At 40.0% G+C, this 14,211-nt stretch overlaps 1 protein-coding gene across 1 annotated transcript in view; it reads left to right on the top strand.

Moving 5' to 3' along the window:
- The first annotated feature begins 1,706 nt into the window (after nucleotides 1-1,706).
- LOC108705163 (LIM/homeobox protein LMX-1.2) overlaps nucleotides 1,707-14,211 on the top strand; it is a 32,774-nt gene continuing 20,269 nt past the window's right edge. The window contains exon 1 of the mRNA XM_018241970.2: nucleotides 1,707-1,882. Coding sequence (XP_018097459.2) covers nucleotides 1,710-1,882 — 173 coding nt within the window. The 5' untranslated portion in view covers nucleotides 1,707-1,709. The remainder of the gene's footprint in view (nucleotides 1,883-14,211) is intronic.

Genomic DNA, 14,211 nt, shown 5'->3' with positions numbered 1-14,211 from the left:
ACATAATTTAATTTGTTAAAAGTGATTTCCTTTCCTTTTTCTCTGTAAAAACCAAATACTATCTAAGCTGCATGAATCAATATTAGTGGCAAAACAATCCTACTTGTATATTTAAATAGTTTAGCAGATTTAAGATATGGTGATCCAAGTTATAATAATTTCTGTAGTTTACACGTTCCTGCTTTATACAATGAATGATCCTATTTTGCTCCAAAAGAAACATAACCCCATAATATTGATTAGTGCATCGTGAATCATATACATGAGACTTTGCCTCTTACTTGGATCGGTTGTGTTGCAATGACTCTAAGAGGTTAATAGTCTGGAAGATCTAGAGTCAATAAGGCACTCCAGTTGTGTTTGCAGTGAAGGTTGGCTTTGTGAAGGTCAGGCTGAAAAGAGTGTGTACATAGAATAGTCTCTCTGCCTCCACATTTCAAGTGCTTCATCACTTCACTTTGAAGAAGTGCCAGCGATGAACGGCAAGAGATAAAATCAGATAAAACTTTACATGCTTTTATTTCCTGTTGTAAACACATACTGGAAATTGGATCCCTGGAAGAAAGAAGGTTGGATTTATCTATAGTTAAGACTTGCTGGATTATGTGGAAAAATGAGTAAAGAGCTGGTTTACTCCAAAGCAGACACGTGCAACTTCTTACATGAACCTAACAGCCTTTTGAGGGGGTGAAGCTCTAGTTTAGTCTGGGACTTTTGTGCATTTTCTGAGAAAATGTACAAATGTATCTTTGTTTTTATTAAATGACTTTCTTATCCCAACTTTCTCAATAAACTACAATACTCTTGATACATTACCACCTGAGAGTTCTTAAGCAGGCTATGCGTGCCAATATTTCTCCATATTGGCTGAATATATGGGTATGTAATCCATCTTGAGGGGTTGGTTTTTACAGACCATTCCATGATCTTATTGAGTCTTAGTTATTTCTTCCATACTGTGTCGTTGACTCTTCACATTGTGTAAATGGGCCACTGATAGCAGAGGGAGTAATAGGATCAACAGCTTCTTCTCACTTGCTGAAAGAATCCACTTATTGAATGAGTGCCTGGATGGCCAAATCCCTCAATACTTGCCTGTTCAACCCAAAGCTAATGGGCCAGGTACAAGAAGGTCTCCAACATATGACCACTTATAAAGTCTAAATCTGGCCTTAAGGTTTCTGTAATGCAAGAATACAGATAAGACTGTAATTATATTTTAATTATAGCCACCCATATGTAATAAAAAATAATTTGCCCAGGTGCAGTAACCCATAGCAACCAAGAAGCAGCTTGCTTTGAAACAGGTGACCAATAAATGCTACTTGCTGATTGGTTACTATGGGTTACTGCACCTGGCCATATGATGGGGTAAATTTGTCAAAGAGTGAAGTTCCGCCAATAGAGTGAAATTCCGCAGCTCTCCATTCATTTCTGTGGGATTTTGAAAGGCGTATTTATCAATGGGTGAAAGTGAAATTTCACCCTTTGATAAATACGCCTTTAAAAACCCCATAGAAATGAATGGGAAGTGGCGGAATTTCACTATTAACTTCACTCTTTGATAAATATACCCCATAGTGTCCTTTATTACATAACTCCAATTGTATCCGATTATTACTACTAAGTGACTTTTAGTAACTAGTCATTAGAAGTCATGACTAAGCAATATATTGAGCTGAAACTCCCCTATGATTTCAGATCATAAAATGAATGAAGTCTGCGCTGGTTGCAGCAACAGCATATCAGATCGGTTCCTGCTAAGAGTGAATAACAGATCGTGGCACGAATGTTGCGTAAAGTGTGCTGCTTGCCTACAGATACTCTCTGGAACCTGCTACTACAGGAACCGCCAGCTATATTGTAAGGATGACTATGAAAAGTAAGTCTTGAATCCTGAAATTAAAGAGAATGTTTCCTCAAGTCAAGACTCCAGTTCCCACAATATCTTGCATGCTTTGTGATTAACAGACTTGTAAAGGAAGTGAAAGATAGAAGCATTCAAGACAATGCCAACTGGAGTCTTGGGGGGTATATTTATCAAAGAGTGAAGTTAGATATTGCAACAGTCCTCTAGGGTGAAATTCTGCCACTCTCCATTCATTTCTATGGGATTTTGAAAGGTGTACTGTATTTATAAAAGAATGAACTTTCACTTTTACCCATTGATAAACACTCTTTTAAAAATCCCATAGAAATGAAAGGAGAGTGGCGGAATTTCACTCTAGAGGACTGTGATGATCTCTAACTTCACTTTTTGATAAATATACCCCTTGGCTGGATAAGAGCTGACTACTGTGATATTTTTTCATTTGTACATGGGGGCATATTTATCAAAGAGTGAAGTTAGAGATCTCCACAGTCCTCTAGAGTGAAATTCCGCCACTCTCCATTCATTTCTATGGGATTTTGAAAGGCATATTTATCAAAGGGAGAACTTTCACTTTCACCCATTAATAAATACTCTTTTAAAAATCCCGTTGAAATTAATGGAGAGTGGCAGAATTTCACTCTGACTATCTCAAACTTCACTCTTTTATAAATATGCCCCATGGAGTCAGAACCCGCAGTGGAAAAATACCAATGGACTTACACATACTGCTTTAAATAGCGATTACATTTACAAATAACTTGATCAATTATAATTTAGATTGATGCATATTTATAAGTGTCTTAGAATAAAATGTACTTCTCATTATGCAGAACATGAGTCCTTTTTTTTGCTACGCTGTTGAAAGTCAGAACCAGAGACCAAACAGGGATTGATTTCAATAGCAATTACATGCATACACACATTTATTGGAAAATATGTAATTAATACTGTAAAGTTGCTTTGAATTACATTCCTCTGCCGTAAAATGCATAATCACAGGCAGATGATCATATGTAAGATCCCTGCCGCTAATTAATATGGACTGACTTTGTAGCCTGGCAGTGCAGAGCATTTGTTATTCCCCCGATCAGGTCAGTGTTGTACCCTAATATTACAACAGAGCAGTGGTTTCCTTTCTAAAGTGGTGGGCGTCACATCTATTAATCAACCTTTAAAAGTTTCACTGAGCCTCTACCTGAGAACACAGAATGGTATAGGGGTCCAAGTATCACTGACTCAAAATACAGACTGGTCAGTGGGGACAATCAACAAAAACAATCTACAAAAAATAATAGAATGTTGATATTTTCTGCATCATGTTTTCAGGAAATCTGTGGGGGCCTGTCTTGGCCACAACTTTTATTAGCCAGGAAAATACAGTTTTATATGATGTGTAAACCCTGTTTAAGGAAGATCCCTTCCCATGGAGCTTTTTTTTAGTTCTGCCAGAAGCCTTCAAGCTCTGTAGCCCTGCCAAATTTTCTTGGTCCCACCTTTGGCTGTAGCAATGCAATTTGTTAAAAATCACAAAGATCTGATGAGGAAAGATAGGAATAAGACATTCAAGAATTTATCATGTTGATGAAAATATTTAATCTGTTTCCTTTCGTTTTCCTTTCCTGTTAAAGTGGACCCGTCACCCAGACACAAAATTCTGTATAATAAAAGTCCTTTTCAAATTAAACATGAAATCCAATTTCAATTTTTTATTAAAGCATTCATAACTGTTGTAAACTCATTTAAAAATCTCAGCTGTCAATCAAATATTGTCTGCCCCGCCTCTATGCCTAGGCATAGAGGCGGGGCAGACAATTGCTTTCACTTTCCATTCAGCACTTCCTAGATGTCACTGCTCTCCCCACATTCCCCCGTTCTCTTCACCATTTAATTGTGTAACCAGGGCATGGGGATGGACATCAGGTCCCCCATTCTGGTGCACAAACAAGATTCTGAGATGATACAAGGCTTGTCTTAATAACAGTGTCCACAAAATGGCTCCTGCCTGCTTGTTATAATTATGAATTCCCAGACTGAAGGAAATAAGATTCAAATAATTTATATAGTGTAATTAGAGTTAATTTTGCTTGACTAATGTGATAAAATAGGATTTTGAATAATTTTTTTGGGTGACGGGTCCACTTTAATAACAGAACACACTACTGCCACATTGTTTCAATAACTGACATAGTCAGAATTAGCAGATACTGCTTTCACAAATACATTTAAAATGATTGAAAACATATTATCAAGGATAATTATTTGGATGTTGAATAGAATGACATTTTCTTTTATGTCAAATTGTGTATTTTACATCTAGGTTTACTACCACTTTAAACATTTAAGTACCATATTCTATGTCAGCGACTGACATCGTTTTAGTTAACTCTTCTGTACTTCTACAGAATGAGTTCTGTATCTCTGGATCAGGCCCGGACTGGCAATCTCTCAGTTCGGGCAAATTCCCGAGGGGCTGCTGTATACTTTCTATAAGTGGGCCGCTCCTGGTCTAATCGCTGTATTAGAAAGTTCCTTTCAAAGAATCCGGCGGGCTCTAGAACCGCTCCTCCATCATCTCTGCCACTGTGGCTCCGCCCCTCCTGTTATCATGCTGCCGTGCTGTGTGTAGGCCATCAGGGGGGCAATGGGGGGGCCAGTCATCCCAGGCCCAGCAGGATTTAGCCTTAAAGGGGGGCCCAGCTGTGCTGCTATTAAGATTAAGATCGTGGACATCGCTGAAGCTGAAGACCAGATCACTTTCTGTTCTGTGAGTCTTTGTCACTCTCTCTAATCTCTATGCAGTCTCTGTCACTCTGCCCCTCTCTCTTCCCCTCTCCCTGTCACTCTGTCTCTCTCTCTGTCACTCTGTCCCTCTCTCTTCCCCTCTCTCTGTCTCTCTCTGTCACTCTGTGCCTCTCTCTTCCCCTCTCCCTGTCACTCTGTCTCTCTCTCTCTGTCACTCTGTCCCTCTCTCCTCCCCTCTCCCTGTCACTCTGTCTCTCTCTCTGTCACTCTGCCCCTCTCTCTTCCCCTCTCCCTGTCACTCTGTCTCTCTCTCTGTCACTCTGTCCCTCTCTCTTCCCCTCTCTCTGTCACTCTGTGCCTCTCTCTTCCCCTCTCCCTGTCACTCTGTCTCTCTCTCTCTGTCACTCTGTCCCTCTCTCTTCCCCTCTCTCTGTCTCTCTCTGTCACTCTGTGCCTCTCTCTGTCTCTCTCTGTCACTCTGTGCCTCTCTCTTCCCCTCTCCCTGTCACTCTGTCTCTCTCTCTGTCACTCTGTCCCTCTCTAAATAACTCAAAAACCACAAATAATAAAAAATGAAAACCAATTGCAAATGGTCTCAGAATGTCCCTCTCTACATCATACTAAAAATTAAATTGAAGGTGAACAACCCCTAAGGCAGCTCTTTATGCGCATACATTTTTTCAGTTTTACCCCAATATATGAGTGGATGTGTGGAAGTCAGACCATTGCGCCTTTACATGTGGGCTGCTTTGATTTTTTTTGCCCGGGCTGCTTTTTACCCCCAGTCCGGCCCTGCTCTGGATTCTATTGCATCGTATGTACTCAGTCAAAAAAATATTTAGCCTTTTTTTTTTTCCTGTATTTTCCCGATGTTTTAATGGGCAACAACACTTTTTTGCAGCACACAAAGTTGGAATGGAAACACTTGAAAAATTCTAGTTTTTTTTACTATAAATTCCATTTTTTTCATGGAAAATAAAACCTTCAATTTTTAGGGATTTATTAAAGTGTGATGCTGCAAAAATTCTGGATCCAAAAATCCGGCATCTCAGAGCTGCCAAAGTTGTATATAAGTCAATGAGAGTGGTTCTTGTCCTATTTGGAAGTTTCTATGGTCTGAGCTGGAATTAGCCTGAAAATCCGACTATTTCTGGCTTTTCAGGCAAAAATCTGGAAAATGTGCACGATTCGGGAAAAACTCTGAAAAAATAGTCAAATTCGGGTTTTCAGGTGATTTCGTTGAGTTTGTCCCCAATTCGATTAAATCAAGATTTTTTTTGAAAATAAATAAGGTCACATAGTTTGGTCTGACTTTTTTATTTTAAAAAATCAGAAAAAAACTTCCCAGGACACCTCCAGGCCCAACAAACCATTCCAGTTTCATGCAGGTAAAAAGCAAACCACCATAAGCTGGTATATGCCTTTTACTCATTTTATTGCACAAGACTGTGACACAACCTTTTAGGGACCGACCCCCAAACCCTGCACCAAATGAAGGGGAAAGCTTGTTCCACAGTCTTCTGCAATAAAATGAGTTAAAAGCATATATATTATGCTTGTTAGCCTGTATTATTGAAAAATACTATTGAAAAATTTGAAAAAAAGCCTGTATCTTGAAAAAATGTGGTTAGTCTTTGCAAGTGAAGCAGTCAATTCTAATTCTATTTTTGCGTTTTTGATTGCTGCTTTGTAACACTTAGGGGCCGATTCACTAACTTCGAGTGAAGGATTCAAGTAAAAAAAACTTCGAATTTCGAAGTGTTTTTTGGGCTACTTCGACCATCGAATGGGCTACCTTTGACTACTACTATGACTTCGAATCAAACTATTCGAACTAAAAATCGTTTGACCATTCGACCATTCGATAGTCGAAGTACTGTCTCTTTAAGAAAAAACTTTGACCCCCTAGTTCGCCATCTAAAAGCTACCGAACTCAATGTTAGCCTATGGGGAAGGTCCGCATAGGCTTGGCTAACTTTTTTTGATCGAAGGATATTCCTTCGATCGTTGGATTAAAATCCTTCGTATCGTTCGATTGAAGGAATAATCCTTCGATCGTTCGATCGAAGGAATAATCCTTCGATCGTTCGATCGCACTATTTGCGCTAAAATCCTTCGACTTCGATATTCGAAGTCAAAGAATTTTAATTCCCAGTCGAATATCAAGGGTAAATTAACCCTCGATATTCGACCCTTTGTGAATCAGCCCCTTAGGGGTTTATTTATTAAAGTCTGAATTCTAAAAACTCAAAACATTTTTAGTGGGGAAAAAAACCTAGAATCTTTTCGAGATATCATACCCTGAGGATTGGAAAAGTCTGAATCTGAAAATCCAGCATCTCAGACTTGCTGAGGTTTTATATAAGTCAATGGGAAAGGTCCCTATCCTGTCTGGAAGTTTCTGTGGTTTGCACTAGAATTAACCCAAAAATCCAACTATTTGGGGGTTTTCGGTCAAAAAAATGGGAAAATTGGTATACTTACCATCGAAATTTTCCTTTCCATTAGTCCGTAAGGCAGCACATCAAGGGTTAATATGCCATGCCTCCTGGTAGGACAGGTAGTAAATAGTTAAACACAGCCTTTAAACCCCATAGAAAGCCCCTCCCACTCATGTTATTTTCCTAGCTCCTTTCTTATCATAAACACACACACTCAATGCTTAAATATATTTATTCGGGTAGGGTATATTTGTGCTGCCTTACGGACTAATGGAATGGAAAATTTTGATGGTAAGTATACCAATTTTCCCATTCCATTATGTCCTACAGGCAGCACATCAAGGGAATTTACTAGCTTCCCTAATTTGGGAGGGACATTATTAGTTTCTTTACTGCACCGCTTGGAGTACTTTGCTACCAAAGGCTGTATCTTGCATGGAAAGGATGTGAAGTTTGTAGTGTTTTGCAAACGTATGAAGGTTGGACCAAGTGGCCGCGTTACATATCTCTTGTGGTGAAGCATCTCTCTGCCCATGACGTTGCCATTCCTCTTTTTGAATGAGCTTTTAAGATTTCTGGTGGACTTTTATCATCTAGCTCATAGCACAACAGAATTGCTTGTTTAATCCATCTTGCAATTTTTGCTTTTGAAGCTTTTTTCCCTTTGTTCTTTCCACTGAAAGAAGCATCTCATTTTCAGGTTCCGCACAAAAAGTAGGTAGATTTATCTCAGCATTAACACACCAAGATGTGGGCACTTTAGGTACAAAATCTGGTAGGGTCCTCAAACATACTTTATCTTGACAGAATCTGATATATGGTTCTGTTGCTCCCAAAGCTTGTATCTCACCAACTCTTCTAGCCGAAGTTATTGCTGTCAAAAACACCGCCTTAAGAGTCAACATTTTCAACTCTACTTGATCTAATGGTTCAAATGGTATTCCACAAAATTTATTCAATACAAGATTTAGGTCCCAGGGAGGAACGTATGATTTTGTACGAGGTCTCAACCGAGACACTGCTTTCAAAAACCTCATTATCAAGGTATTTGCCGACAGTTTTAAACTTAAATACACTGACAAAGCAGATACTTGCACCTTCAGAGTACTGGGCTGTAGACCTTTTTCAAACCCTTCTTGTAAAAACTGAAGTATTTGAGGTATTGTTGTTTGTAATGGATTTAATTGTTTTTGAACACACCAGGAATTGTATCTTTTCCAAATTCTCTCATAGGTACTGGATGTAGACTTCTTCCTGGTTAACAACATTATCTCCACTACCTCCTGCGATAGTCCTTGCTCTAGCAATGTCGCGCATTCAGTAACCAAGCTGTTAACTTGAGTTTGCTGAGATCTGGGAAATATATCCCCTTCTATGCAATCAGATCTGGCTTCAATGGTAGTATCCAATAGTTCCCCTTCGAGAGGTACAGTAGCTCCGGAAACCAAGCTCTCCTGGGCCATCCCGGTAATATGGCTATTACCTTTGCTTGGTCCCTTTTCACTTTCTTTAGTACCCTCTGTATCATTGGAACTGGAGGGAATATGTATGCTAGTCGGTGATCCCAGTTTATTGAGAACGCATCCAAAAGCGTCGGTCTGTCTTTTCTGTAAATCGAACAGAACTTCTTGCATTTGGTATTCTGTCTGGTCGCCATCAGATCTATCTGTGGGTAACCCCATCTCTTTACTATTTGACAGAAAGTCTCCTGATTCAGGGACCACTCGCCCGGCATGATTGTCTGTCGGCTGAGCTTGTCTGCCCATTTGTTGTTCACTCCCCTGATGTGTAAAGCTGATATATGAATCAGTTTCATTTGGGCCCACTGCATTATTTTCACACATAGTTTGATCAATTTCTTCGATCTGGTACCACCTTGGTGATTTATATAGGAAACTACAGCAATATTGTCCGATTGAATTAGGACATTGTTGTTGCTGATCTCCTTCTGAAATTCTTTCAGAGCTCTCCACACTGCTTTCAACTCTCTGTAATTCGAGGATGTTTTCCTCTCGTGTGGAGACCATAGACCTTGCGCTGAAAGATTCCCCATATGGGCTTCCCATCCTCGTAAGGATGCATCCGTGGTTACCACCACTGGAGGGGGAAGATGAAACGATAAGCCTTTGTTGAGGTTGCAAATCTTCGTCCACTATCTCAAAGACTTCTTCAGGCTGACTGACACTTTCATTAATCTGTCCAAGCCTGAATTCTTCCGATTCCATGCCATCAGTATTTCGTTTTGAAAATATCTCATCCATGCTTTTGCCCACGGAACTGCTTCTATTGCCGCCGTCATGTGTCCCACGACTCTCATTGCCTGACGAATCGGACTTTCTTTGGTCTGAATCAATTGTTGAGTTTCTTGAATCAGCTTTTGTATCTTTTCTTTTGGAAGAATTATTTTCCTTCTGAATGAATCCACGAGTAAACCCAGAAATTTTACACAAGTGGATGGTTGTAGATTTGACTTTTGTTTGTTTATAATCCATCCATGTTTTTCCAGAAAATATATTGTCTGTTCCAGATGGTCTTCTATTTCTTCTAGACTTGACGCCTTTATAAACCAGTCGTCTAGATAAGGAACAATATATATCCCTCTTTTCCTGAGAGCTGCTGCTAGGACCACAACTATTTTGGTAAAAACCCTTGGCGCCGAAGTTATTCCAAATGGCAGAGCTTTGAACTGCAGATGTCTTAACTTGCCTCTGATCTTCACTGCCACTCGGAGGAATTTTCTGCTGCTGTGATGAATCAGAACATGCAAATAAGCATCTTTCAAGTCTATTGTGGCCATAAAATCCCCTTTGTTGAGGATACTGTACACTGACTTGATCGATTCCATCCTGAACTTTTCCTTTTGGATATATTTGTTCAAATATCTGAGATCTATTACTAATCTCATTTTTCCCCTTTGTTTTGGGACAAGAAACATTCTTGAGTAGATTCCTTGCTTCCATTTGTGTGCTGGAACACCTTCATCTCTATAAATTCTTCCACAGCTCTCTGCAAATTTTCTTCTTTTTGCACTGACTGTAAGAATCTGCTTATTGGATGATGACAAAATTTTATCTGATATCCTTCTCTTATTATATTCAGTACCCATTCGTCTGTTGTCAATCTCTCCCATTGGTCGTAAAAAAGTTAGAGTCTGCCCCCTACTTCTTTGCAAAAGGGCCTGGCGTCAGAAACCCAGCTTTCTATTCTTGCCATCTTTGGTTTTGGATTGTCTTCTATTATTTCGGTCATATTCATTGACTTTATACTGTCTTGGTCTTCTGAAGAAATCTCTATTTCTTGCTGCATATCTTGGTTGTTTTGCTCTGGGTGAACGACTTCTGGACTTGTGACGAAAAAATGGTCTTTTGAAACCTTTTGGTCTGTCTTGTGGTAATGTTTTCGCTTTCACCTTGGAGACTCTCGATTAATGAATCCAACTTGGTTCCAAACAACCTTCCTGCTTCAAAAGGAAGTGAACACAAACTGTTTTTCGATGTTACGTCTGCCTTCCAAGCTTTCACCCACAGAGCCCTACGGCCCACTGCTGATAATGCCATGAGTCTTGCTGATAATTTTACCATTTCTACAGCGGAATCACAGAGAAAATCTGTGGCCAACTTAATATATTTAAACGAGTCTAATATTTCATCTCTTGATACACCTGAATCAATATCTTCCTCTATATTGTTAATCCAGCACTTCAGTGTTCTTGAGACTGACAATGAAGCAATTGCAGGTTTTGCCACTGCTGCTGCTGTTATATGTGACCTTCTGAGCGAAGTATCTGCTCTTCTGTCCATTGGATCCTTCAGCCCTGCTGTGTCTTCCACTGGAATTGTTGTTCTTTTTGATAATATAGCAATAGAAATATCCACTTTAGGAGGTTCTTCCCAAGATGCTATATCTTGCTTATGTAATAGAAACATTTGTTTAAATCTTCTGGACAATTCTGGCCTCCTGGTAGGATCCTTCTATTCCACTTCCATCATCTCCTTAATCACTGGATTGACAGGAAATGTATCGGCTCATTGTTTAGAGAAAAACAGCAGTGAATCTTTAGAAGTACCTTTTTCTTTCTTTTTGTCTTGATCTTCTACCACTTTATTTACAGCTCTAATCAGCTTTTGGGTTTTGTCTGTCGGAAAGAGAAATATACCTTCGTTTTTTTCCTTTTTTCCAGATGAAAAGGAAGAAGATGAAGATGATAATTCGCCAAATTCTGAATCCCCTGATACTTGATCCAAAATGATAAGATCATCGTTATTATCTGATGTAGAAGGACCCACAGCTTGTTTCATCTCCTCAAAAGTCTGTGACATCATCCCTTTAAACCAGTCAATAAAGTGTTCTGATTGTTTCACCTGATCTTCTTCCAAAATGTTTTTCATACAAGTCAGGCATAGTCTTTGAATATGTTCATCTGGCAATGGTTGTTCACATGCTGCACATAATCTATGCTTCATTTTTTGATGACGCTTGGATGGTGACTTAGACATCTAAAATGAATATATATGTGCATATACATTAATATATATATATATCTTAATGTGCATTTACAGGTAACAGATAACCTAGTATCTATGTGCATACCTTTCCCTTTCTTTGCATAGCCTCCAGCCTGGTAGCATCCAGCCAATTTTCTCTCCTTTCAGACCTCTGCAGCAGAAAAAGGAGTACTATTTCAGTAAGTGCACCCCAAATACTTTCTTTTGGCGTCCGCGCCATTCCGGCTCGTGTAACCGGAAGTGACGTCATTGCGCATCATACCCGGAAGTGAAGCTTCCCTCAGCCGATCCGCTCCGGTACAATCTGCTGATGCGCAATGGATATGCGCATAACATCTTACTTCTCTGCCTTTGCGACATGCGCGTCCATAACCTGTTCCCACAGCTATACATTTGGACCGCTTTTTTACCAAGGGGTAACCCCCCCTCCGCTTACCCTCAGGTAGCTTCGGAACGGTCTTCAAGTCCCTCAGGACCTGGTTCTTGATCCTCTTCACTACCTATCCCAGGTAGGACAGGAAAAAAATGTGAGTGGGAGGGGCTTTCTATGGGGTTTAAAGGCTGTGTTTAACTATTTACTACCTGTCCTACCAGGAGGCATGGGATATTAACCCTTGATGTGCTGCCTGTAGGACGTAATGGAATGAAAAATTTGGGAGGAAAAGCCCGAAAATATCTAGGGATTTGGGAAAAAAATTCAAACAAATCTTACGATACACGATTTAGATCTATTTTATCAAGTTTTTCCCTGATCCAATTAAATTTAACTTTTTTTAATAATAAATAATGTCAAATCGTGGATTCTATTTTGGTTGGACTTTTTAAAATTATATAATCAGAAAAATTCTGATTTTGATAAATAACCCCATTCTTTTATCCCCTTATGGACAAAAGTTATTTTTTTTATTTTATTGTATAATCTTATACTTCTCTATTAATTTTCTTTCTTTTTCCTTTACCACCTTGGATGTAAGCCACACATTTTGGGACTATTTATTTGGAATTATGTCTCTTACTGAGAACAGTAACAAGATATCTGTATTTCATAAGTTGCTCTGTGTGTTGTAGTGATGTATGTATGATCATTGCCTCTTCTTTAATTTAAACTCTGGTTTAAACAATTGTGTTTTTTTAAGTTAAATTGAAAATAATTCTTCCCTGTTTTTGAGTATTATTGTATCTAAAGATTCTAAATAAGCTAAGTGACTTTGTTTAGAAAGAAAGAAAGAAAGAAAGTTAAGTTCAGCAGAGATAAAATTGCAGCTGTAGGGCAAATACACGTAACTTTAAGGGCCCGAAGGCACAGTTGGAGTGCGGACCAAGGAGGAGGCAGTTCAAGCAAACAAAGTTCAAGGTAAAAGAGGGTTCGGCAATAGAATGGTGAGAGTTCAGGTAAGGGGTCAATCCAGGCAGAATAAGGTCAAAACGGTTAATCAGGCAAAGGTCGGTACACAGGAATCAATATAACAATAATATAATCACACCCAGGAATGCACAACGTAAAACCTATACTTGGGCACTGTTGCAGTGTTCCCGCTCCTTTAAATAGGTCTGTTTTGGTGCCGAAAGCTGGACATCATGACGTTGAAGCTGATGTCTGATGCTGGCGTTCTGATGCTGGCGCATGTTCCGACCAATCGGCGGGCGAGAAGACGCTGGCGTCACAGTGATGCGACCAGCAGGATCCACGTGGAGGAACAGGGCGCCGCCATCTTGGACGCCATCTTGGACCAAAGCATGTCGGTGAGTAACGGTTTCCTTTACAGTACCCCCTTCCTTATGGGGGCCTCAGGACCACCACCACTAGGGCTGGATGGAAACTGCTTATTAAACTTTCGGATGAGAAGGGGAGCATAGACGTCAGAACTTCTCACTCATGAGCACTCGTCAGGTCCAAACCCCTTCCACTCGACCAGGTACTGCAAGACACCTCTGGAGACCCGAGAATCCAGAATTCTCTTAACTTCAAACTCATGGTGGCCATCAACAAGAACAGGAGTGGGAGTGGGCGAAGAAGAAGAAGTTGCCGGCTTGAGAAGGGACACATGGAATACATTTGGAATCCGCATCTCCGGAGGAAGCTGCAGACGAACCGCCACAGGATTTATGATTTCAATCATTGAAAAAGGGCCGATGAACTTGGGACCAAGTTTGGGAGTAGGCACTCTGAGATGAATATTTCTTGTAGATAACCAGACTTTATCGCCAATATTATATTGAGGTGAAGAAACTCTTCTCCTGTCTGCAAATTTCTTTTGATAATGAGAACTCTTTTCCAAGTTGGCTCTTGTGGCTTGCCAGAAAGCAGACATGTGGGCAGTTGGTCATTGGCAGCTGGGACATTTGTGAGAAGGAGATCTTGAGGGAACGCCAGAGGATTCAGACCGTAGACACAAAAGAAGGGGGATTTCTCAGAAGAAGCGTGCAGTGCATTGTTGTGGGCAAACTCAGCCCATGGGAGGAGGTCAGCCCAATCATCCTGGCACAAAGACACATGGCAATGAAGAAATTGCTCTAATGCTTGATTAACTCTCTCTGCAGCTTCATTGGACTGAGGATGGTAGGTGGAAAACTGAAGAGAGATGTGAAGTGCTTTGCATAATGATCTCCAAAATTTAGAAACAAACTGGGAACCTCTGTCGGATACAAT

This window comes from Xenopus laevis, chromosome 3S, assembly GCF_017654675.1.
Source record: "Xenopus laevis strain J_2021 chromosome 3S, Xenopus_laevis_v10.1, whole genome shotgun sequence".
NCBI classification, from domain to species: Eukaryota; Metazoa; Chordata; class Amphibia; order Anura; family Pipidae; genus Xenopus; species Xenopus laevis.
This window is presented reverse-complemented; position numbering and strand designations above follow the sequence as displayed.